Raw genomic sequence first — 27,597 nt, 5'->3', positions numbered from 1 at the left:
GGGGTGACAGGAGTGTACCACAACCCCCCACCTTTTTATGCAGATTCTGGGGATCTGAACTCAAGTCCTCTTATAAACTGGAGCAGTATCTCCAGCCCAAGACTTCTTAACAATACTTAACTCTGAATTGTAAATGGTTAGCCAAAAGTCAACACCCAGCAGAAAACATTCTTCAATATTACAACAGTAAAAGGAAAAAGAAAAGAGGATGAGGAAAAACACATGAAATAACTAAAATCTTTTAAGGGTAATCCAAATACCTTTTAGGGGGAAAAAATGCCAAGCTTAGTGATACATACCTTTTGTCCCACCACTCAGGAGGCAGAGGCCAGGTGATCTCTCTGAGTTCAAGGCCAGCCTATTCTACACATGAGTTCTAGAACAGCCAGCGCTACATAGACCCTATCTCAAAAAAAGAAAAAAAGTTACCATGGAACAAGAACAGGAAGATAGGGTGTTATAACAAAAGAACATTCAAAATACGGGGGCAGTGGGAGCCCCTTTGAAAATGAAAAATGATACATTTTAAAGATCAAGTACCATGAGGAGGAAAATCCTTTAAAAGTTCCTGTTGGCAGGGCTAGAAAGATGGGTTGATTAAGGTCACTTGTTGCTATTCCAGCACCCATATCAGGCAGCCTAACAACCTTCTGTAACTATAGCTCCAGGGGAATCTGAGGGCACCTGCCTTTATGTGTATATTCACATGCAGACACATACACCTACACATAACTAAAAATAATAAATCTTAAAAAGAAAGAAGGTTCTATTGGCATTAATAGAGAGAATGCACAAACAAAACCAAATATCAAGTAGTCCAAAAGAGAACAGGAAACTAAGAAAAGCAGAGAGAGAAAAAATAAATGCTAAGTCTTAATTCCAAATATATTAATAATTACATTAAATGTAAACAGTCCAAAAACAACTGAGAGAAATTGTCAGAATGGATTAAAAAGGGAAGTGCAATGCTATGTACAAGAAATGCACTTTATTAGGCTATAATTAGCACAGATGTTAGGAATGGGAAAACAAAAAGATAAAAACTTTAAAAATATCTAAACCTTAAAGGAATGGGAAAACACACACAGCAAACATTAGACAAGAAACCTATGTAGAAAGAATCAGGAATAAAAGAGAAAGTTATACAATCATGAAGGGGTAGTTCAGCAAAGCACAGTACTTTAACTGTCTGAAAATAAGCCTCAAAATACTTGAAACTAAAACTGACAGAACTGAGGAAGACATGCCACAGCCACAATTCTACCTGGAGAGTTCATTCTTCTCTCCACACTGAACAAACCCACACGCATGTGACTGCATTTGTGCAGTGCTTTTTGTACCAAACAGCAAATGTATTCTTCTCCAGGGCAAAGCACTCAGGAAGATGGAGCACATCCTAGTCCTACCACCAGTCAGTCTTACTGTACTCTAAAACCTCCTATCACATACACATCCCATAACCACGAAGAATAAAACTAGAAAACAGCATCAGGAAAACCCTCCCAACAATTAAAATCAAGCATTTCCAATTCTGGGACTAGTAAACTTTCTCTGTAAAAAGCCAGAATGTACTTCCTTTAGATTTTGAGGGCTGAGCTTGGTCTCTACCTCATCTTATTCTTTTCCCCTCTCTCACAATTCTTCTTTCGTTGACTAGCTTGCATTTTATACATAAAAGCTGGAGTCAACCAGATGTGGCCCAAAGGTGACAGCCTGTCCTCCCCATCCTAAATAATTAGTGAGTCAATGAGTACATCCCATGACTTAGGGAAATTTACTCAACTGACAATGAAAATACAATGTGTCAAAACAGTGCAGCACCACAGCAGTGCCTAAGTCAAAATGACAGCACCAACAGCCAAGAATAAGCATCACAAAAGAACCGTAAAGAAAGCCAAGAAGAACAGCTGAAGACATTTTAATAACAAAGGGGGGATAATCATAGCAATAAAGCCAAAGGTTGGGTCCTGAGATCGCCAAGATCAATACACCTCTCAGCCTCACCAGTCAGGAAGCTTTGGGGACTTACATAGTTAGAAACTCTTAGCTTCTATCAACTGGGTATCAATGGCACTTAACACCTACCTGTGACAGAAAATGTGTACTGATACATCACCAATCTCCTGGGAAATAAATAAAACTAATACCTGCCCACTTGAGGACAACTACATCTAGCTATACAAAAGGAGCAACAAGATACATGCTAACAAAAACAAAGTTAAAAAGAGTACTGTCACCACAAATACATTTAAAAGAAATGAGGACTTAATGCTATAAACAATTCTATTAGATAAATTTAAGAACTTAGGTAAAACCACGCAATTTTTTAAAAGCCAGAAATTATCAAACTCTCTCTGGGGAAAATGTAGTACCTAGTAAAGAATTGTAGTTTGTAGTCAATTGCCTTCTGCCTTCAGGTGGCTTTATTGGTAAATGTTACCAAATATTTACAGCACCAATTCTATGCTGTATCTTACAAAAACACAGATGGATAGAACACTTCACAAATCACTCTATCAATCAACAAATCATTAGCAAAATATTCTCAGCAATATACAAAAATAATACATACTGGGCTGGAGAGATGGCACTGACTACTCTTCCAGAGATCCTGAGTTGAATTCCCAGCAACCACATGGTGGCTCACAACCATCTATAATGAGATCTGGTGCCCTCTTCTGTATACATAATAAATAATAAATCTTTAAAAAAATATATATGCCATGACCAAATATGGATTATTCAGAGAAAGAAAATCAATATAACCTAACCACATTAACAAACTGAACACAGAGCATATCAACATAAGCAGTAAGAATACATTACAAGATTCAAGATCTATTCATTATTTTTAAAAATTTCACAAATTAGAAATAAACTTCCTTAATATGGTAGAAAGTACTAATTTAAAAGAATAACAAAACAAACCAAAAAACAAAAAAACAAAACAAACAAACAAAAAAAACATACAACCAACACAACATCTTGTAGTTAAAGACCAAATGCCTTCCTTGGTAAAAAAAAAAAAAAAAATGACAAGGCCAGGATGCCCACTCTTAGCCAGTTATAAGACCAGGATGAACATTCTCAGCACTCTTGCTCAACCCCATACTAGCCAGTGCAGTAAGGCAAGAAAAAGTAATAGAGGCATGAATATGGAAAATGAGTTAAAACATGTCACTTTTTACAAGACACAAGTATCTACATTCAAAGTCCCACAGCATTTATTTCAAAGAATTTCACACAACTGAGAAGGTCTTATAGGCCACATGGTACAACATGAACTGAACAGTCTCTAAAAAGTCAAAGATGTCCTAAATACTGAGTAAGGTTTATATGCTTGGAAGATTTAGTATAGTTAAGATGTCAATTCTTCCTAAACTGACATATAGATTCAGGGCAACTCCAGGCAAATATACCCAGGATTTTTTATAGATAGAAACAAGCTGTTTCTAAAATGTAGATGGAAAGACAAAGAAACTGAAACAACCTAATCAAATTTCAGAAAGAACAAACTAGAACTCATGAAGTCTTGAGTTTGTATCCTAGCAAAGCACAAACGCTGATTCACAGTGCCTAATTTTAAGACACACTATAAAGCTATAGTAATTGCAACATGGATGGACACAGATCAAAGAAACAAAACAGATGGTTTAGAAAAATGAACTCTACAAAGAGCCAATAACCACTTCACTTTTTAATAATTTTAGTGAGATATAGTTTGCATACCATAATTTATCTACTTAAATGTGTAACTTAAGGTTTTTATATATGCTGTGCAGGCATCATTACACATGTATATTTTCATATTCACAGCCTTAAACAGTCCACTATACTAACTCACTTTCTATTTTATAAATTTGTCATACAAAACATTGCACAGAAAGAAGTAGGGCCTGTGTAACTGGTTTCTTTCCCTTGGAATAATATTTTCAAGACATGTTTCTTTCATAATATTTACCATAATACTTTCAAGACATGTCAAACTGCATTCCACTGCATGGAAACAATACATTTTATCTATAGGTAATACTTGAGCTGTTTCTACTTTGGGCTACTATGGATAATGCTGCCACTAGCATCTGAAGTATTTTTGTGTGGCTGTATATTTTTATTTCATTTGCACACTATCTCTGCTAAGTCTCATGGTAATCCTGTGTTTACAAATTTTTGAAAAATTCTAATTTTCTAATATATAGCAGTTTACATTCTTACCAGTAGCATACAAATATTCTAAATTTTCCACATTTTTGTTACTACATGTTTTTTATTCTAACCATCCTGGTAGAGCACTTCCTGTGGTTTCAAGTTACCAATTCATTCTGACAAGGTACAAAGTCAATTGTGGAGAAAGAATGTTATTTTCAAATACAATGTTAAAACAACTGTGCACTCACTCATAAGAAAAGTGAACCTTTGACTTAAACCACATACCTAAAGCAAAAGTAACTTAAAACAAGAGCAAAGTCACAGGTACTAAAGGTAGGTGAAGAGCTCTTAGATATAATAACAAAGACAGGCCCTAAGAGAGAAAAGCAACAAACTGGACTTCAAATTTCAAACTGTTCTAGAAAAACACCATCAACAATGAATGAAAAGACAAGATATAGACAAAAGACACAAGCATATCATATATTCCAAACAAGAGACATATTCAACATGTATAACAAACTCTCAAAACCTTTTCAAGTGTTTGAAAATTACAACCCCTTGGGGGTGCTGGAGAGATGGCTCAGTGATTAAGAGCACTTGCTGTTCTTTCAGAGTAACCAGGTTTGATTCCCAACACCCATATGGTAGCTCCAACTCCAGTTCCAGGAGATCCCATGCCCTCTTCTAGCCTCTGTGGTAACGGCCCATACAGACATACATGCTGTTTTCTTCTGACCCACAGAAACATTCTAGAAAAGTCTAGTCATTTCTGAAAACCTGAACAGACATTCACTATGGGTCCCAGCACAACAAGGAAGATCTGTGTGCAGGTTAAAGCCCATGTATGGCATTCTCCAGCAACTCCATTTACACTTGCTCCAAGTGTCCTTCCAAAGCACTGAGAAGAAAACCTATGCATAGATATCGGAGGCTACTCAGCAACTAAACTCAATGAACAACTCTGATACAAACAGCAATTCAGATAAAGCATTAGAGCAAGTGAAAAAGCCATTCTCCAAAGAGGCAGGAATCCATTTGCAAAACATTCTAGGAAAATGTATATTAACAGTAATGGAGAATAAATCAGTGATTGCCAAGCCTGAGAAGCTAGTGTAGGGTGAGCTGAAACACAAGTGAGTATGAGGGAACATATGGTATAATCCTGTGTCCTGCCTTCAGTGTGTTCTATGTACACTCATAGTTGTGATGGTTAATTAGATCAATGTACATGTTATAGCTCACAGAACAGTATACCAAACAAAATTTTAAAAGAAGTATGGGCTGGGTGGTGGTGGCACACGCCTTTAATTCCAACACTCGGGAGGCAGAGACAGGCAGATCTCAGTGAGTTCAAGGCCAGCCTGGTCTACAAAGTGAGTTCCAGGACAGCCATGACTGTTATACAGAGAAACTCTGTCTCAAAAAAATAAAAAATAAAAATAAAAATAAAAATAAAGAAGTATGAAAAGATAGTATGTTCATATTAAATGGCAAGATAGATAGATAGATAGATAGATAGATAGATAGATAGATAGATAGATAGATAAGGTCAGCACAAAGGGAGGGTGCTGAGCTTGTCCTCTTCCCACAGCCATTGTCTCTGAGCTGTGACTGTCAAGCCCATTCTGCTCCTCCTCACCATGACTACATTCTGGGGAGGGGTACAGAAGGTCAAGACACACCCTGCCTCAACCCCTCAAGTGGTGGGATTGCAGATCTGTATCAAGAGGACAAGCTATAACTTCTACTTGCAAAGACCTCTTTCCACCTTGCCATTATCTGATCAACAATGAAGCAACTGATTGTATGTTTAACTTGCTATTTCTTTTGCTTTAAGAAAAACGTAGTAGTAGGTAGTCCTACTTACCTACAGTCTTGCATCACAATTCCAGTAATCCACCACCAAATATGAGATGGAAAACTCCAGAAATTAACAATTCATAAATGTTAAATTGCATGCAGAGGCTGAGAAATGTGTTCAAATCTCATACTTAGCCACCCAAGCCACCAAGCCTCTATACAGAACACTCACTTGTCATCTGATCTGCTTATCTGCTCAATGGAACAGGACAGCTGTGTTCAAGTACCCCTTGTTTTTAATAATGGCTCAGAGCATAAGAATAGTGATGCCACATAGTGGAAAGGCCAAAGAGGATCCATAAAGGGATTCAGTTAAGAAAAAAGATGAATGTTTTCATTTTAAATATGGAAGAAAAAGAATGATATGCTGAAGTTGCTAAGATCTATATGCAAAACTGCAACAAAAAAAAACAAAAAAAAAAACCTACATTGTTCCAGAGCCACACCTCTACCTGGGCAAGTCCACCACTCATGCTAAGAGCCTAGTTAAGATGGAAGGTTTCCAGTGAGGGGGACCTGGATCAGCCACCTGGGACTGGATCATATGTACCTTTCATTATTAAGTGTCAAGTTTAACAATACATCTAAACATTTTCTTCAGCTATTATAAACTATCCTAAAAGTGTGTATAAAAACCTCTGAATCCTCTTATCCTATTAGACTATGCAGCTAAATATGTGCCCTGACAATTAGATAAATATCTATCCTGAGTCACATGTTCAGTCACATGTTCAGACACCGTGTTCTATCACATGTTCAGACACCAGTCAACAAGCAAAGCCTCCGAGTGAGAAAGGCATCTAAGAACCATGCCCACCATCTCCTATACCATCTCCTGTCTAGTGGACATGACTAATTTTAATGCAGCAAAACCCAGATTAATCACTGCCAGAAATTATATATAGGCCCAACAATAGGATTCTGATTAGTGTCACAAAAGATCAAAATGTAAACCAATTACAAACTTGGACTTGATTTGCAATTTGTCTCCAACCATAGTTTACAGAATTTTACAGAATGAGTTCTCCAACTCATACCCACCTCTGGGTAAGCAAAATTGTTTCAGCTTTAGAAAGGTCAGCTGTACTTAGTATGACATCACTTATACAGGAGGGTCCTCCAAAATTTATTTTCAAACATACATTTACTAGAAGGTTGAAAGCAGGATGATATATCAATTTACATTATAAATGTGCTATTATAAAAATGAAAACAGATAAGAAATTAAATAAGCCTACTGTCAGAATGCAACTAAGCCAGAGTACAAAGGTGTGTCCAGGTATGCATATAGAACAAGAAACTAAGTAAGCAAAAATAAAGTGGCCTTACAAGATGAGGCAGGACCTCAAGCTACCTACAAGGTAGCTGCTCTCCACATCCGGTCTCAATAAAATAAAAATGAGATTTACTACAAACAAAAAGCACATTTAAGACTTCCTAACTTTTATAAAGAGGAATTTCTCTGATTCTATGACAAAGGAAATAAATTACTCCTAGGTCCCAGAATATTAAAAGCAAAGTCATATGAAGCAACAAGACATGTCAATCACTAGTATAAAATGTCCCCAACTCCTGTCTCAAGGTCTATCTACTGAACAGCGTAATGCCTGTGCTTCACACCTCATACCTTTGGATACATGGCAAGTAGGAAGTATTTCCAACCTGCATCATTTCATCTTCCACTTTTAAATACTACTTTTCCTTAGATTACCTATAGTCCAGAACAGCAAACAGTCTGGACTAGCAAATCCTGACAATTACTTGGGTCAGCGTCCCCAGCTAGGGAGCTTGCCAGCTAACACAAACACAATAGAAAACATCTTCACAAGAGGTACCTACGTTCTTTCCGGTGCTCAACTAAACCCACAGCCTGCTTTGCCGAGCACTTTGCAAACCAGTTGTCCCCAAGTAAAACAGTGACTTCATTAGTGTGGACAAGTTTTCCTGGCATGAAGGCAAGTGGACCAAATGGTACCTATTGGTTAAAAAAGAAAGAGAAAGGCAAAAATTTTAAACATTACATTTTAAAAATACTTATCATGAGAAACCCTATATTACTCAATTCTTACCTATGCGCTGGGAAGAATAAAATGTCAATTTCAGAGAAATTTAACATTATATTGAAATTTCACTAGGAAAATCTATAGAAAATTGTATTAGGCCAATAAATCCACATTAAAACAGGAAAATAAATCCACAACATATTACCATGACAGTTATTAGAGAACGTAGTACTATCTCTGAATGTTTATACATTTCATTAATTCTAAAGTCTAAATGAAATCAAAATAGTAATGAAAACTATTGTCAGTATAACTAAAACCATGGTAACTAAAACTATGTTTTTAAGGTAGGAATTAGCAGTTTCATTGCCATCTACCTACCTAATCTAGTACAACAGAACAAATCCTCATGAAGCACACTGATGCAATAGAGGCTGCAGCCAAAGGCTCGAGAAAGATTGTATGTCATGAGGAAGGTCATTCAAAAAGAAACTAACAGCACCTCTCACATTTAAAAAAAAAAAAAAAAAATGTTCTGGGTTTTAATTCTACGAGTTACCGGACATTATGGATTGTTCTTGCTTTGGGTAACAGGAAATAACTGAATGTCATATTCCTATCATAATTACAGTTTATATATAAAAATATATTTGCATGCCAAATGTCAGATCTTTGCTAATATGTCATTATACCATAATAATTATATACAATATTATTTTGTTTTAAGGCCTAACAAAGCAACCTATGGAGTCAACTCTGACAGTGTATCAGCTGACAGTCTGTGAACTGACACTCACAGCAGGGTGATATCCTATTGTTTTGCCATTAGACTGTCCACAACAAACAACTTGTGACTCTAAAAGGAACACAGCAAGCATACCATGATGTCGTAGGACAACTTGTCAGGCAAGGTCCTCAGTCTCTCTTGAAGAGCACTATAGTCACTGTCTACTTTCTCCCTGATGAGGAAAACACCAAACGCAAAATGAGTACACAGACCAGCAACAGTCAAGAGTCCTGTTGGCTTCATCCAGCAGTTAATACCACTATAAAATGAGTTTAGGTCCAGCAATGGCATTGTTCTTCTATAAATTCCTTCAGAAATTAAAATCATTCTGAAACAGAACACTCACAAATTGAAAATTAGCTTCTTAAGGTAGAAGATGGCCTAGTCGAAATAAAATGTAAAAATTAAGGAAATGCCTCCAGAGCGGCTATGTTTAGAGGGAGGCAAGAACTCAAAACTGAGAAGACATGTCATGCAGCTTCTGAGTGAATAAACAGATTGTACAGTAGAGACTGTGAGCAGAAGATGCAACTTCAGTCCTCATCGGAAATCTTAAGCTGAAAGACCTGGTGTCATGAACTCTTCAACTAGTCATACTAACGTGAACAAGGTAAGAAATCTGACCAAGGGTAGAAAAAAAATAGGCAGCAGTAATGCAGAAAGCATTTCAACTAGTGTCTGAAATCTGTTTCATGGTCCATCAAAACAGAACTATTCTGTTTTGGTGGTACATGCCTGTAACCCCCAACACTAGGGAGTACAAGGCAGGAAGATGAGTAGTTAGTTCTAGGTCATTCTTGGTTACATAGTGAATTCAAAGCCAACCTACTGGACTACGAGATTCTGTCTCAAAGAAAAAAGGAGAAAAGGGGTGTGTGGGGGGGGGAGGGGGAGACAATGGTCATCCATTTAAACAACCCTAAGATGTGATTCTGCTGGAGCAGAGAGCAGCATGTGTCCAAACTGCTCTTCCCCAGTACTTCAGCCTATTGGGAGTCAATCATCCCTTTCCTAAGCCCAAGCACTTGCCTATGCTTGAGATGACACTTCTTTGGTGGCCAAGTTTCCTAAGGTCTCTTTGCTAGGATGGAGGTGAATCTAGAGCACTGAACTATTCTGTTAAAAGATAACAAAAACAATAAGCTCACCAAGTCACCAAGTAATTTAAATGAACACATACTGTCAGGCTAAAATTTATCCTAAGTGTCATGTAGGTAATCTCCTAGATAATAAAAATGACTCTACTACAAGCCATGGAATTGGCATCAGTTTATTCCTTAGCTTCTCTACTGCAGTAGTAGCATAATTAATAAAGATTATCCACTCAGTCTTAAGATCTCAGGGAATGGCACATGTGTTGCTATTTATCCTGAAAATACTCCTGCAGGAATATCACTCAACATTTTTCTCTTATACAAGATAACACAGAAAGAAAACAGAAAACCAGCACTGTAGAGAGTCAGATCTCCTGTGTCCTGTCCAGGTAGACACCCAGCTACCCTAGTTCTTCATCTTATCTCTCACACAAAATCTCCTTTTCCAAAGTTCAAGTACTCTGCATAGACTCTTCCAAAAACCCTTATCTATAAACAAACACAAAATGTCTACTGTGGTATTTCTTTTGTGCATGTATGTGTGAGGATGTGAGGGACTGCACAGGCACATGTGTAAGCTGGAGACCAACACTGGGAGTCCTCTGCAATCACTTTCCACCTTACTTTTGAGACAAGGTCTCACTAATTCAGCTAGATTGGATGGTTAGCAAGCTCCAGGGATCTTCCTGTTCTGCCTCCCCAGCACTGGGTTATAACCATCTTTTCTATATGGAGCTGGGAAATCAGAACTCAAGTCCTCTTGCTTGAACAGCGAGCATTTTACTGACAACCATCTTCCAAGATCCTATTACTGTATTTCTTAAGGAAATAAATTATCCCTTTGGGTACATTTTTATATGGACAAAATGGCAAAAACCTTCACGTACCAGGCCCAGACCCAGAGGAACCACGTCTTTATGGTCAAACCAAAGAGTGAATCCCAGCTTTCCTACTTCACTTACACAAATTAACAGCTTCTTCCATGCTAAAACTGGGAAAATGCCTGTTCATAGAGCATTAAAGCATAACTTTCAGAAAAGATTAAGTACTAAGATAAGATCCATTTAACTTAGTCATTCAATTGGATAGTGTGACTTACTGAGAGATGACAGGACAGCTGAATGTCACCATTCAGAGGCTTTGGAAACAGAGTCAATATGAGCAATAAACAGGATGTGATACAGTGCCAACATATCATAGACACTCATTAGTCTATGGACTACTAACATCCTCTGTGATTCAGACAGACTGTGTAAAAGCTTAGGGACTAGCCATGTCTTACAATGGAAATCACACCTAGAAAGGGGGACTTAGAAAAAGAAAGCTCATGTGCCCTCAGAGAACAGAAAAGTTCAACAAAGGTAATGTCAGCAATCAGTATTTCCAAATGAATGCTCAGCTTTAACCTTCATTAATAACTCTTTCTAGAACAAAAATGTGGACAAACTAAAGAACAGTTTAAGATTAGAGTTGCTATTTCTACATTTTGAGTTATTTTCTAAAGATAGAAAAAGAAAGTGGAAGATGATTTAAAACACAGCAATGCAGAAATACTTTTTGAAGGAAGGCCAGCTATGTTCTTGAAGAAATCCCTGACGACCATTCTGGTCAAAATGTCCAGGACCAAGCACTTAACTAAAACACGATCTCGATCTCCACAGCCCTCTAACACACAAAGCCAATAGTCCCTTTAAATTATCACAAACCTTTGCAGCAGTAAAGTTTGTGTGTGTGTGTGTGTGTGTGTGTGTGTGTGTGTGTACATACATATATTTTTTTAATTGTAGGAGAGTTTGCCTACAATGTATGCAGTGCCCAAGGAGAACAGGAGGAATCAGATCCACTGGAGCTAGAGTGGTTGTAAGCTACCATATGTGTTTTGAGAGCTGAACCCAAGTCTTCTGCAAGAACAGTATGGGCTCTTAACTGTTGAGTCATAAAAATACAAGTTGATTTTTTTTCTTTCTTTGAGACACAGTTTCTCTGTATAAAAGCTCTAACTGTCTGGAAACTCACTTTGTAGACCATGTTGGCCTCAAACTCACATAGACTGGCCTGCCTCTGCCCTCTAAATGCTGGGATTAAAAGTGTAAGTCACCACACCTAGCTTTAAAATTTTATTTTTTACATGAATATTTTGCGTACATGTACATCTGTGCACCACATGCATGCCTGGTATCCGCAGAAGTCAGCAAAAAGTCAGCAGAAGACACTGGGTCCCTGAACTAGAGTTACAGATAGTTGTAAACCACCATGTGGGTGCCAGGGATTGAGCCTGGTCCTCTACAAGAGCAACAAGTGCTCTAAACCACTGAGCCAGACTCAAACCCTCAATACAAGTTGTCTTAAGAATAATGTTAAAGATTGGAGAATAACAGATCTGTCAACTTTATTACTTGGAAACATAAATTTTAGTTGCCATAGTCTTACTAAAATATAGCAACCAAGAGAATCACCTAAACTACTGTTTCTTCACATAGAAAACAAAGCCTAGGTATAGTTAGAGTGAGCCTCTACAATCCACTTACTCCATGTTTGTCTTCACCCATATTTAACACAGATTATATTCAGTCCCACCACCACTCCTTTCCTGATATTACAGATTGAACATAGGGCCTTATGCATGTTAGGCAAAAGCTCTACCACTGACTTAAATCCCCCCACCCTCTTTTAATTTTTTTTTTTTTTTTTTGAGATAGGGTCTTAGTAAATTGCCTAGGCTGACCTTAAACATGTCATCCTCTTTCCTCAGCCCCAAGTAGTTAGGAGAAATGGCCTGTGCCACCAAGCTTACAGCCTTCAATTCTTAACTCCAAAGTTTTATTCAAGAAGCACTATTTCATACCAAATAGTTTCACACAACATTCCTCATAAAAATAAAAACTAGAGCCCAACTGAATGGCATATAAAAAGCAAGCTGTGATGGTATTGTGTCCCCCAAAATATTGTGTATTGCCCGAAATAAACATATCTGGGGTCAGAGAACAGACAGCCAGTAGAACAAAGCCAAAAAATGGTGGCTAGAAAATGGGAAGAGTAAGCCATAGCAGAAGTTGGGCGGTGGTGGTACACGCCTTTAATCCCAGCATTTGGGAGGCAGAGCCAGGTGGATCTCTGTGTGTTCAAGGCCACTTTAGAAACAGCTAAGCATGGTGACCCACGCCTTTAATCCCAGAAACCCAACCTTTAATCCCAGGGAGTAGGGGCAGAAAGAGAAAGGTATGTAAGGTGTGAGGACCAGGAACTAAGGAGTAAAGCATGCAGTTAGTTAAGCATTTGGTTGGTTAAGCATTTAGGCTTTCGAGCACAGTTCAGCTGAGAGCCATTGGGATGAGGATTCAGAAGCTTGCAGTCTGAGGAAACAAGACCAGCTGAGGAACTGGTGAGGTGAGGAAACTGTGGCTTGTTCTGCTTCTCTGATCTTCCAGCATTCACCCCAATAACTGGCCTCAGGTTTGATTTTATTAATAAGACTCTTTAAGATTCATGCTACAGCAAGCTTCTTTTGAACCTCGCTGGCCATATCTACATACCTGAGAAGCACTTGGTTTTAAAAAGGAGCAGCAATGAAGGCACAGAACACATCTATAAATAGTCCCAACCTTAAAGCATTAAGATCAGGACAGATCCTATGGGAAATATTTATTTTCACAGAAGTGTAACAAGTCTGAGAAAGCAAGCTAAATGAGGTAGGTGTGTGTGTGTGTGTGTGTGTGTGTGTGTGTGTGTGTGTGTGTGTATTTAAAGGTGAAATATGCCAATGACTTACACTGAAATACCTCAGAAAGAAACAAATTAATGAGTAAGACATTGCTGATGTATAATCAAGGTTCAGTCCAACTGTTCTATGTAGGGGAAGATTTCTGTAACATTATTTAAAGGGGTACAGGAGAGCACGAAAAATACTCTATTTAATCTTTCTCCTATGGGAAAAACACTTTTGTTAAGAGAAAGTAAGCTCTACAATCCCTTATTCCAAGCAAGTGATAGGCTCTCATCTCCATCTTTAAAGGGATGAAACAAAATCTCTGCTTAGAACAGCAGACTCTTCCAACTGTACTTAAGGAGGAAGACATAACTGGCAGAAAATACTAACACTAAACTGTCTTATTGGAGGAAGTCTCCCATCATTCTCTTTCTCTTTATTGCCTACCCTGCTAAACAAACAAAAAACCATGAGATGCTTTAAAGGAAAGGGCTTTACATTAGTGCAAACATTCGGGTTATTGTCTGTAGCCAGGAGTTGTTTCTAAGAAATGATGAAACCCGAAATTTCTGAAATGTGCAGGACTCAATAGCAGCTATTTTTAGTTCATTATCATCACTTTAGAACTATCCTATAAACATCTAAAAATGCCTGCTTTCAATCCAAAACACTAGCTATTCACCCACTCCTCTGCAACAGAGCCTTGAGTCACATCAGAGGCCATCACTCAAATCTAGCAGGCCTTTCTAAACTTGCAATCCATCCCTGGGACACCTCTAGAGTTAAGAAAGTAAAGTGAAGTTCAGTTCAGGCAGAGAAATTCTCTCTCATTGCTACAGCAAGAAATGACAGCTTTCTTCAGTGTTCTCTTAAGTCTAAGAAGTTTTTAAGTTACATGACAAAATATGAACATTCTTGAAAGGAACAATTCTTTCTGTGAACTGGTAGGAAAAGGAATGCTTCTCATTTACAATTTAAATATATTTGTATGAATCAGTGACATTCCATTTTTTTTCCTAAAGTCACAGCAAAATGCTCAGTGATTTCACTTAATTCAATAATTAAAATCTACTAAAAATAATTTAAGGCAAAATGGAGATATTTTCCTTTTTATAACTACATCACACCTAAGAGCTCACTTCATCAGAATATGTTGATGACCTAATACATGTTCCTCATATTTTATTAGTCACCAGAAAACATAAAAAATAATCTAAAGATAAAAAGATAACCAAAAGTTGGGCAGTGGTAGCACATGCCTTTGATCCCAGCACTCAGGAGATAGAGCCAGGCAGATCTCTGTGAGTTCAAGGCCAGTCTGATCTACAGAGCAAGATCCAGGACAGGCACCAAAACTACACAGAGAAACCTTGTCTTGAAAAACAAAAACAAAAACAAAAGATAACCTATAATTTTACATCAGCTTAACAAATTATTGAGAGGCAGATCCAACTACCACTCCAATAGACTTCTTCCATTTAACTCTGCACAGTGGCTACAACACAAGGGACACACAGTGAAGCTTGAGGGACAATGTGTTCCCATGTTATTTCTACAGCCAACCAAACCACATGGATATGTGACCTAAGATTTGTCAGTTATCTTAAATGCCTGTTTCTTAATTAATATTTTGCTCTAAGAATAATCAGACGTGAATTAAAAGTGGAAGGGGAAGCCAGGTAGTGGTGGTGCACGCCTGTAATCCCAGCACTCAGGAGGCAGAGGCAGATGGATCTCTGTGAGTTCAAGGCCAGCCTGGTCTACAAAGCTAGTCCAGGGACAGGCTACAAAGCTACAGAGAAACCTTGTCTCAGGGGGAAAAAACAGGGGGGGGGGGGGGGGGCGGGGCAGGGGGGGGTAATTTAGCTCAGTGGTAGAGCACTTGCCTAGCAAGCGCAAGGCCCTGGGTTCGGTCCTCAGCTCTGGGGGAAAAAAAAAAAAAAAAGTGGAAGGGGAGAGTTCTAAAATTAGACAAAAGCATACTAGTCTTAGAAAGAAATCCTCAAGTAGCCAAGTTCAGCTAAGTTTATGTGATAAATTTAGCAGTAATTTGTATGCCCTTGTTTGTTTCCCTAATTTCATATAACATGTTCCTGTTTTAAATTAAAGGGAGGAACCTATCAGCAGAGAGGGGAGTTTATCTCTCCATCTTTGAATGGTTGTATCAGCTTCTATTTAAATCTACATAATACATAGCCTTTGCTACACCAATTTAGGTTTTCTATACTTCCAAAGTCAATTTTAGGAAACAGTGTTTGTTTTGGCCACCTTGGATTAGGCTGTTGTTCCTATGACACTGAGAACTCATTTTCCAAAGTTTATATACAGAGATCTTCTCATACTCTCACAGGTCAAAGCTCCTATAGGAGTTTAAAAGAGGGGGTAGAGGGGGAAGGCAATACTGGTTCTTAATCTACTAAGTATTTAAAAATCTTCAAAATTATCTTTAACTCAAAAGTGAATAAAAATAAAAAGAAAGCTTCACCATTTGGTTCATGTGAGTTATTAAAAAAATAAATTACAGGTATGTCAATTTGTACAGCCTGCATATTTCTGCATTAGGCAGACACTAACACATCATGGGCTTTATAGAATGCTGGAATCTGGACTGCTATACTGCAAAAGCAGAAGCAGCACTCTGGACTATGGGGACCCAGTTGTGAGCCACACACTGCAATCTTACATAGTAACTCTGATGAACGTTGTCATTACTGTGTATATTCTTATTTTTAAAGAATAAATGAAAAATGAAAAACCTTAAGGTATAAATTGTGGTTTTCTACTGATAAAATTTAAGGAAAGAAGAAACTCCTAAACATCAAACCCTTGGCTGCCCCAGATGTTCACTGGACCTAAGCCAGTCCAGAAGTTATGAACCAGATACAGTACTTAGATCCTAGAAAATCATCAAAGATAATATTCCAAAAAGTTATAAATGGGACTATTTAAAAAAAAAACACTACTTTTATTTGTGTATCTATGTGTGCATATACAGGTGGCCACAGAGGCCAAAAGAAAATATCAGATCCCTAGAGATGGAGTTACAAGCTACTGGGACTTAACATGGGTGTCGGGAATGGAACTTGTCCTCTGCAAGAGCAGGAAGTTCTCATACCTGATAAGCCATCTCTCCAGGCCCCATAATTGGAGCTTTTTAAATAATATTATAAACTCAGAGAGAGAGAGAAAAAATCCCACCTAAACATGTCTGTCATTTTTATCTCCCAAAATTAATTTTTTTACATCCAAAAATATAACACAAAACCTTGGAGACTACTAAAAGTAACAATTTCAAATTGTAAGTTAGAAATCACTAAAGAAAAAGAAAAGAAAAATTTCTAACCTGACCTCCATAGCACAAATACACACATTACTGCTATTAAAGTAATAAAATAAAATGTTTTTAAAATACTGGGAAAAGTTAGTTTCAAGTATAAGTAAATTTATCTTTACTATTTTATTACAACTTTTCTATAATAACTAAGCATGTATTCATTCACCTTATAGTCAGAACAAAAATTTAAAAATTAATTCAGGATAGGGGAGCTGGATCAAATGGCTCAGTGGTTAAGAGTACTTATTGCCCTTACAGAGGACTCAAGTTCAGTTCCCAGCATCCATGTCAGGTGACCCACAACCATTTGAACTCCAGTTCCAGAAGGCCCAAGGCCTTCTTCTGGCCTTCAAAGACACCAGGCAGATGGTGCACATACATAAATGTAGGCATTTACCATAAAATAAAACAATTTGCTCTGAAACATTATATACAAAAATCCTCAAACACATCCCCCAATCTAGGAGGAGATGGTGTTGGATAATGACAAAAACAACAAACATTCCCTCTCCCCGTGCCCCAAAAAAAGGAACCTAGAAAAACAGAGAAAGAGATCTGTACCCACTGTACCTACTCTTCCTCCCCATCATTCCTTGAAAGTCATTCAGTGGTAAACTGCCCAACTCCAAGAGCAAAGGCAGATGAAATGTCCAGATAATTGCGATTGCTCTCTGCTTCACTCAAGGGGATGGGGCCGGGGGGGGGGGGGGGGGGGGGGGGATCCAATAGAAGGTTCTATACAAAACAGTGACCAAAAACATAATCTATTAAATAGGAACTCTGAAAAATTAGCTTCCCAATTCACCACACACTGAATAATGAAGTCATCGGTTGTAAATAAGTATTTCTACAAGAATGAAGACTACATAAAAGTAAACTTCATATACACACATATGAAGGTTGTAGGAAAACACTTTTAAGTATTCACAGGAATTGTTAGGGAGAAATATTCACTAATGTCCAATGTGGTGGCTTATACTTATAATCTTAGCACTTGGGGAGCTGAGGCAGGAGGATAACTGGGACTCCGGGGTAGCCTGGGCTTCATAGCAAGTCCCACTCCACCCTGGGGTACCAGGTAAGACTGGGGAAAAAAGTTTTTATGGGACAGATTCTTCCCTCAACAACATCAGACAAGCAGATATGCTCTCTACATTTATGTGTGTGCATAAGATACAAGTGTGTGTGTGTGTGTGTGTGTGTGTGTGTGTATTTTCCCCTTTCCTAATAGTAAAGATGAGTTTTTAGAAAGACTTATGGTTTTCCCTATTCACATATGTTTCTATTTCCCACTAAATACTATGACCATAAACTATAACAGAAACTAGTTTCCCCCAAATAGTAATAAAAATTATCCAGTTTTCTTTCTTTTTTTTTTTTTTAAGCTGAGGATTGAACCCAGGGCCTTACCACTGAGCTAAATCCCCAACCCCAGTTTTCTTTTTAAAAAGTAACAAATATCAAGCATTTGTTTCACAATTTCTCTCTCAAAACTCACAGGCTCACATTCAAGTTTGTCAAACTTTAAGCTACTCTTTTCAATATTAAACACATGCACAAATAAAATACTGTATTTTCATTTAAGTTGGCTTTGTGCAATTTAATACTATATATCTTCACTACCTAAAATCCTCTTACAAGCCTTAAAGAAACAAGGTATTTTTTCTTTTTTAATTATGTGTATGGTGGTTGTGCACAAGTGCAGGTGCCCAAGAAGGCCAAGGGCACTGGATATCCTGGAACTAGAGTTACAGATGTTGCAGCTGCCTGGTGTAGGTGCTGGAAAAATCAACTTGGGTCCTCTGCAAGAGCAGTATGTGCGCTAACCACTGAGCAATCTTTCTCCAGCCCCCAAACAAGCTATTTCTACTCCTCCATTGCATACAATTTACGGTTATGGACAAGGCCTCTGTGCATGACTTAACTATGCCCCATCCACAGGCACAGTTATTTATTTAATCCCATAAGCAACACAAAGTAATGAGTGTTTCTCATGAGACGTGGCCAATAGGGGTCATCTGTCTTATACTAAAAATGGCCATGATTTGTTTTTTGTTCTAGCAAAAGATAGCAGTCATTTCTTCACCTTCTGAATCTGTCTGGCTCTACAAGTTCCTCTGAACATCATAATGTGGCCTTGCAGTTTCCTTGTCATGTAAAAGGAAAGGATGCTGGGATAAATACCACAAAGACAGCAGGCTCAGCTAAAGCCCTCCTTAGCCCAGGATGTCCTTCACCTTGAGCAATGGAATCCTGACTACTGTGATGCCAGGTCTATGCGCCAATGCTAGTTGAGTTGACAACTACTGACACTAAGTGATGGGCGCCTACAGGCTGACTACCCTGCTCTATCTCCTTTTGCTTAAAAAGCTTTGTCACAGAACTTATTTAAGACAGGCACACATAGCTCTAAGAATATGCTGAGAACGCCAACTTTCTGCTTGATGAAAAGATACAGCGTGACTGGGCACGATAGCACCTGTCTAGAATTCCAGTGCTGTGGGAAGCTGAGGCAGGAGGATTGCCACAAGTTCCAGGCCAGCCTGGGACATAGTGGAAGACAAGACCCAGACAAATAAGATGGCATGAATACAAAACATTCACAAATACATACAAAACCATAAGATTTTTTATTATTTTTCCTTATTTATGTGGCATCTCTAGCATTCCAAAAAGGTATAGTATCTAGTCTTAGTTCTTGAGTGACAGGCGAACACACACTGAAGCTGTGCAAGTCAGGTGGCAGCACATCTGCCTGGAAGAAAACTGCAGGTTCTTAGTATAACGGCTCCAGGCTGCAAATGACAGAATTCACATGCAGACTGTGATTCCAAATGCTGTACAAGAATATAAGAAAGAAGAAAGATGCAAATAAACCCCCCACATGATAACCAGCTTCAAGTGGACCAAACAGGAGACCTCACATTCACATTCAAGGAGAAAATAAGCCTATAGCATCTTATTTTCCTGTGTGAAGTAAAAATGATAAGACAAAAAAGGCTTTGGGTTTGTTTGTTTGCTTGATTTTAGTCTTTCAAGACAGATTTCCCTGTGTCTGCCTGACTGTCATGGAACTCACTCTGTAAACCAGGCTGAAATCGAACTCAGAGATCTGCCTGACTCTGCCTCCCAAATGCTGGATTAAAGGCATTCACCACCACTGCATGGATTAAAAGTTGTATTAATTTAAAAAAAAAAAAACAAAAACACTTAAATCTTGGCTAAACTTAAATCACTACTAGTGGTTTTCAAAATTCAGTTCTTATCTGCTACATTCAAATATTCCCTTTTTTAGTTGCTCTTAAGTGAACAAATACTATTAATTTCTTAATTCACCAGAGACCTGGAATTGAATTTTCTCAGTAGGTCCTAAAACAGTCCCAGACTACTTTCACTCCTATTTTTTCTACAAATACTTTTACTTTTTGTAAAAGTATTTCAAAGCCTAGGATGTATTCTTTTTGTCTATAAATAAAAGAACCCTTTTTAAAATACACATCACCACTAGTAAAAAAGTTGCGCCTTTAAAGTCATTTATTTTGCTCTTCCTTATATTATCAGACACCCATGAAGATGAGGACATTGCTACCCAAACTGCGCTTTAGACTGGCTAATGCCCTGAGTCAAAAAATTAAAAACAATATGCTTTTAAAAACTGTATCTCGCCGGGCAGCAGTGGCGCACGCCTTTAATCCCAGCACTCAGGATGCAGAGCCAGGTGGATCTCTGTGAGTTCAAGGCCAGCCTGGTCTACAGAGCAAGATCCAGGACAGGCACAAAAACTACACAGAGAAACCCTGTCTTGGGGGGGGAAAAAGAAAGAAAAAAATTGTATTTAAGGCTCCAGTCTATGAACTGCCTCTATTTGTCCCATATGCCAGCAAATTGCAAAAATATTAGCTTTGATATCTCTGTTTAGTGTCCTACTAGGAACCTCTGTGGCTGGTTCTTTAGGTTGGAAACCTCAGCTCAGCCTTGCCAGTTGGCAGGAAGGTCTTCTTTGACCGAAGGTGTGAGATGTAATAATAGCACAAGATTGCCACAACCTCCAGATCCCTACTGCCTGACTTTGGTAAGAAAGTGGACACTTTTGTTTCAATTTCTGAACATATTAAAGAGTTCAGAATTCACTGGTCATTTAGATTCCAACAACATCATGATACTATAGATAGGCAAATAAAATAACTATTTCCTAAATCCTGTCGGAAGTGATTCAGAGCAGAAAAAAAAAATTAATGAGGTTAAAAGAATTATAATTTTTAACATATTGACAAGGTACAATAAACTTTAAACTACTGTATAGGCAAATGTGCCAGTCTTCTTAGTTTAGAAGCCTTCAGTACACAGAAGTGAGACTTAGGGTCGATGAGCCTGCTCTGATCTATTGTCAGGATTCTGCCTGTTACTACTCTCCAGACTTTTACACTGTGGTGCTGTTTGTAAATAAAATAGCATAAAAAAAAAAAAAAAAAAAAAAAAAAACCTAGAAATTTACCTTCACTTATTCAATATTCTTTAAGAGCCTATTCTGAGCCAAACACAGAAGTAAAGATTGCACAGACAAAATAAAACAAAATAAAAACATGTCCATCGTCTTCAAGAATTCTCCAGAGGAAGGATTTTACCAAGGCACCTAGAAGCAAGATGTTAATTCCAGGTTTGTGTATGCTGGAGTCTGTTCTGAGTGAATGCATCCTCTTATTTCTGAACCCCTTACCAAAAACAAGATGCACATGTCCAAGAAATGAAACTGCCTCTAAGGTTACTGATAAATAAGTCACTTTCGTCAAATCTACAAAGAAAAAGCTTTCTCTGGCCAAGGACTTGCATACACTTCGCATTTTAAGTTCAAATGAATGTACAGTGCAAAGTGAACGGTCTATTATGGAAATGTTGACAGACCTACACCACCAGTGGATGCAATTACAACGCTGCATTTATTGAAAATTAATGAAGTCCTGGATTTTTATTTATAAAGTGGGTATTATTAGTTTTAGATTGGTTTCTGCAAACTAATAGTCCAAATTGAATAAGATGATGGGTACAGATTGCACAGATCTTCACTCTTATCCACTGCTTGCAGCCTATGTGCATTTAAACCAAAAACATTTGATATACACTAACTATAAATCATTTCCTTGGAAATCTCTCAAGCATGAAGAAAAAATCTTTTAAAATAAATTTAAAATATTATATGCTTGATGGTGTATAACCGAAGGTTTAATTTCACCACTAAAAGGGCAGTTTCGATGGTTTTGCAATAACCCTGCAGACAATAATCAAGACAGCTCCTGTTGTTCTCTCAGTAAAATCTTCTTAAACACAGCATGGATAGACTATAATTTGATATCTGTAAGATCAACAGCCATACCTCATGACAACTAATATAAGATTTTATTCACCATTAAATTGAGCATTTTCCTCAGAAGCGATAGAATAGAAAGCACATTATTTACCAGGCATTGTCCTATTAACTATAGATTAACACATCAAAATAGACATGCTTTCTTTCTCTCTAAAAAAGTACAGGCCATAAAGCAGGCTCTAAAATGCAGATTAATTAGCTTTTTCAAACTTGAGAAAAATCTATCTATGCCCTATTTCCAATATTATTTTTAAACAACTGATTCCAACTTATTTTCTACTACAAACATTAAGAAATATCCCCAAAACAAAGTTCAAAAACAATGTCTCAGTTTCTACATCAAAATGAGATTAATAGTATTCATTTTTTTAATGAAAAGGGGGGATTAGAATCAACACAGATGGTGACAAAACTTTAGAAAATTGGTAAACATGTAACTCCAAGAAGGGTTAAAGACAATGTAAATTAGTATCAAAGGTATTCAAAATGGAGATCACTGGAATTCAATTACCGCTCTCTTACTCTCTCCCCCCCCACACACACACACACATGCACACACTCACACCCATACCCCAGTGCACATTATTATTTAAATACAAGTAGGGGACTCCCATCATATTTCAGAATTATAATAAAAGCATCTTTCACTCACCAATGCTGGATTTTCTCTTGGCAGTTAGTGACCACCTGTCATGAAAACAGACAACTACTCATGAAAAAACAGAGTTAGGTACAGATAAAAAAAAATCAGCATCAGAAAACTACACAGTGTCTTTACAGATTTACTAACACCTTGGTGTACATTTTTATTTGTCAGAGGTACAGAGATGGGGATGTTAGTTTTTAAGCAATGCACTTTATCACAGCCCTCTAACGCAGGCTGATAACTGCAGAACAAATTACAGCTTTCCAATTCAGACTTCGGTACAAAACCTGCTTCATAACTATTAGATGACACATGATATAAGATAACAAGCATTTTGTACAACCTACAGACCATTTTTAATGTTGCATATTTTCTAGAATACACAAATATTATAAATAACAAGAAATCAATGTAACATCCACATTTCAGCAGGGAAAAAATGAGAGTAGTGAAAATATTTTATTTTGTCAGCATATCTCCAAATGTTTCCATCTGTGACTTTTATTCTGATGTATTAAAAATGAATTCATTTTTCTACTGTTGTCAAGAAGAAATACTTGGGATAAAGGGATACTCTGAACAGCTCATTCCCCCAACCAGTGAATTATGACAAAATTGTATGTACTTGACACCAGTTTAAGCAGTTTATAATACTAAAAGAATGGAATTAAGCATAAAAGTTACACTTTCCTTTAAGATATTTCAATAGATTCTCAAATACTAAGAAAACAAAAATGTCAATCAGCACAGGAAAAAAATGCAATTAGAAAAATAGCAGTTAAGTGGAAAATTTTAAATTAATACTATTTTCACAAACTGCTAATCACCTATTTTTTGAGTTCCCATCAATAAAAATGTTAAATGCCACAATGCCATTTTAGAGACAGAGAAACTAAGGCACAAAAGATAGAACGCAGAGGCCACCTGAGGAAGACAGCAGCATGGCCTAGTTTCAGCTCCAGGTTCTCAGAGCCAATCCTATTTCTTGATTATGCAAAATGTTTCACCCTCCAAATCACAATTTTTTAGTTGTCACTAAATTCCTCTATTCTACATTTATTCCTCAAAAAAAGTCCTCCCTTTTGGACACTTTAAATAGTAAGGTAGCAATCCTGAACCAAACTACATGCTGTAATCACATACTCAGCCATACTGCACATTAACTCAACATAACAAGTCTCTACCGAATGAAGATCTGCAGTAAGTATCAATCACACAGCAACATTTAATAATAGTGGCAATATATAATAGAGCACTGACTTAACATCTGTAAGAGTCCACTAAAGCCACATCAGCTAATATCACTGTTTCTGATTTGGCAGTAATTATAAAAGACAAACAGAATTAAATATAAAATTGAAAAAGAAAAAACAAATCCTTGCAAAAAAAATTTATGAAGTTTCTATTTAAGAACTCCATTAAGATGAGACCCCAAAACAGTCAGGATGTTTTCTGGTCCTAGCAGGAGCATTTCCAAGCATGAAGTGAGCCAAAAGCACAGAAAGAAAAGCCCTGCAACCTGTAAGAGCAGAGTATTCATTAACCTCTACATGAGAATTCTTTCATAGCTGCATATTAACTAGTTACATATTCATAATCATTTACATTATTTAAAGGACCTTCCATGAAATTTTCTAGGCTATATCCATTAATGATGGTGTTAAAGGTTATGGAAGATAGTCTACTTAATGTTTCCAGGAAGCCTTTTTAATTAGTAAATATGTAAATTTGGCAAACATGCTTTTCATGTTTAAAAACAAGCCACTGGTAGTATGGCATGTGTTCTTGCCATCACCCACACAGCTCTTCTGCCTGGTTCTAGCCACACTTCCTCACTCCCCACTGCTTTTCTTTCCTAAAATAGTCTCCCTAAGCAGATATTCAAAGACAGACCAGCAACAAAACTACATTTCATACTGTACAAGCAACATTCTCACTACCAAAATACTGCTTTACATGTACAATCTTTCTGAGTTCCAAATAGCATTTAGAACACCAAACACACTAGACAAACATATACAACAGAAGTAGGACCCTGGAAATCAGAAGAAAGTATTGAAAGGAGGCAGATATCGAAATTTATGGGTAATGAGTTTCCTGTGGCCAAAAAACATAATCATACATGCACACACATATCATCAAAAAGTTATTTTTGAGATTTTTTAATTTAACTGCCACGGGGAAAAAATCTAAACAAGAAAAAAATCCAGATTCAAAGCCGAATGTACCTGAGTTTTAAAAACTGACTTTTCTATGAAATTAACACCAAATTATCTAATTTCTTCTGCCAGGTAACTCGTGCTAATTTCTTAAAATATTAAGTGAATGATAGTAAGACTGGTTCTGATTCTATAGGCAAGTCTCTAAAAACAAGCAAAACAACAAAAGGTGTTTCATCACTTTGCTGGCCACGAAAGGAAGGTCCCTATAAAAGATGCCAACTTTTTTTTTTTAAATTAAGCATCCAAACTTGCAAATATTATGACTAAAGAGTCACTGTAATATTTTTTAAAAATACTTACTTAGCAGGCTTATACTACTAAAATAATTAGCCTAGGAAATTTTTTAATATAATAACTATACATTATGAATATGCTTATACAGTAATACAGCAGTAAGACCACAGTAAAGAAAAGGGACCCTTACCTGACCCACCACTGTAAAACAATCATTAACAACCTGGTAAATATACATTCATCTATACATTTAGGTACAGACCTAAGATTTATAACAAGACTGCATATGACAATGATAACCTCTTTGTAAAGAAAGGAAGCCTGTTTTCTGAGATGAAATAACTCGTCCCAGAAGTGGCCACATAAAATCAGTTTTAAACCACAACTATCTGACCCCAAGTGCATGATGCCTTGGACAAGCCTGCTTCAAACCCGGGAAAGCATAATGATGGCAAGAAAGGCTGCTGCATCTGCAGTTGCTGCTGTCACTTCTCCATACCCTCCTCGCACAGCACTCACATGTTCTGTTACAAAGGATCAAAATCATGCCTGACAAATTATGTACTATACAGAAAACAACAGCTTTGTTTCCCTTAGAAACTGCTTTTTAAACATTACTTTAAAGGAATGAGAAAGGAGGGTTTAACATGCAGTGAGCTCTCCTGAGCTTATTTGTTTATGCTGATAACAGACCACAAGAGGGCATCAACCCATTCCATCTCCAAATGCAGAACAGCAGCAGGGCAAAGTTGGACTGATGCAGAGAACCTGCAAGGTTAGGTAGGTGCACTTCTAACCTCTGATCTTTCTCTCAGGAAGGAAGGCTTTCCTTCACTTCTAAAACTGCTTGCCCTACCTGCAACCTCATTTTCTTCCTGCACAGGCTACTGTATCAAGAGTAGTTTGGGAGCAGCTCTGCAGGCTGTCTAAATTCATTAGGTCAGCTTCTCTTGCTAGACTGCAGCTTCAAGACACATCTCTCCATTAGGTTGTAAAACTGCTCAAAGTTCTCACTGCACTGGAGTCAGGGGATGCTAGGCAAGCATAGTAACATGAGAGCTTCCTAAAGGATAAAAGAACCTTTTTCTAAAATGGCAGGCTGTCAACTAAGGAGATACTAGGTATCACTATAACAAAGAACTGTATATAGGAAGTGTACTTTTAACAAAATCAGTAACAATTGCAACTTTTGCTGGGCTGGTGACACAAAGTCTGTAATCCCAGTACTTAGGAAGCAGAGACAGGAGAATCAAAGGTTTCTGGCCAGCCTGGGCTAAAACAGCAAGACTTTGTCTCTAAAAACAAAAATTCAGAAAATCACTTATCTTTTAAACAAAGTCTTTGAAAGGAGCAAGTCAGGATGCAGTAAGCAATGGAGTAAAGAGCAATAGATTGACGGTTGCTGTAGTAAAACCAGCACAGGGGGGGGGAAATTCAACTTTAGACAACTTTATAATTGACCCAAAGTGAACTACCACCAACTCTCTAAATGCCATTACACAACACTTCTTAAAACACTTAAAACGTTACTTAAAGCTCAGATAAAGTCAAAGAGAGTAAGGGACAACCTTTACTCCATGACTTTGCCCAATTCTCTAAACCCAGGACTGGGAGACATCCCCCCTAGCACTCGCCCACTCCCCTCACCTCTCCAGCCTGGTGCCTGTCTTGATCCCTTGTTTGTCTTCCTTACAGCTTAGGGATCTTTTCCCTTTTATGATTTATCACTCACAATCCCAAGTATTCTAGTAACACACACATTTCTCCTACTGGAAATTTTGAGAGTGTTAACAATTACAATCTGAAGCATTTCTAAGAATGAAGACACTGACATGTTCCTGGGATTATTTAAATTAGGTGTGCAGAATACTCCACTACTGGCTGAAAGCTCCAGGGGGTTAGAGGCCACATCCACACAGGCTGTGTGCAACAATCCTTTTAAAAGAAGTGTGGCTGGACTGGCAATGGTGTCACACTCCTTTAATCCAACACTTGGGAAGCAGAGGCAGGTGGATCTCAGAGTTCGAGGCCAGCTTGGTCTACAGAGTGAATTCCAGGACAGCCAGGGCTACGGAGTGTAGGGGGGTGGAGGAGTGGGATGTGGCTCTATTACCACAAGCCAAAAGTTTCAGGAACAGGTTTTATTCACACTTAAGAGGTTGTGTGTTTTAGAGTATGCAGATTTAATTTGGTA

The 27,597-nt window shown here is 37.6% G+C and overlaps 1 protein-coding gene across 1 annotated transcript in view; it reads right to left on the bottom strand.

The window, feature by feature from the left end:
• The window catches only part of Uri1 (URI1 prefoldin like chaperone), a 58,781-nt gene that overhangs the window by 14,757 nt on the left and 16,427 nt on the right, over window positions 1-27,597 (bottom strand). The window contains exons 2-4 of the mRNA XM_036191943.1: window positions 22,954-22,988; window positions 8,896-8,974; window positions 7,852-7,987 (exon numbers count right to left, since the gene is read on the bottom strand). Coding sequence (XP_036047836.1) covers window positions 7,852-7,987; window positions 8,896-8,974; window positions 22,954-22,988 — 250 coding nt within the window. The remainder of the gene's footprint in view (window positions 1-7,851; window positions 7,988-8,895; window positions 8,975-22,953; window positions 22,989-27,597) is intronic.

This window comes from Onychomys torridus, chromosome 1, assembly GCF_903995425.1.
Source record: "Onychomys torridus chromosome 1, mOncTor1.1, whole genome shotgun sequence".
NCBI lineage: Eukaryota > Metazoa > Chordata > Mammalia > Rodentia > Cricetidae > Onychomys > Onychomys torridus.
This window is presented reverse-complemented; position numbering and strand designations above follow the sequence as displayed.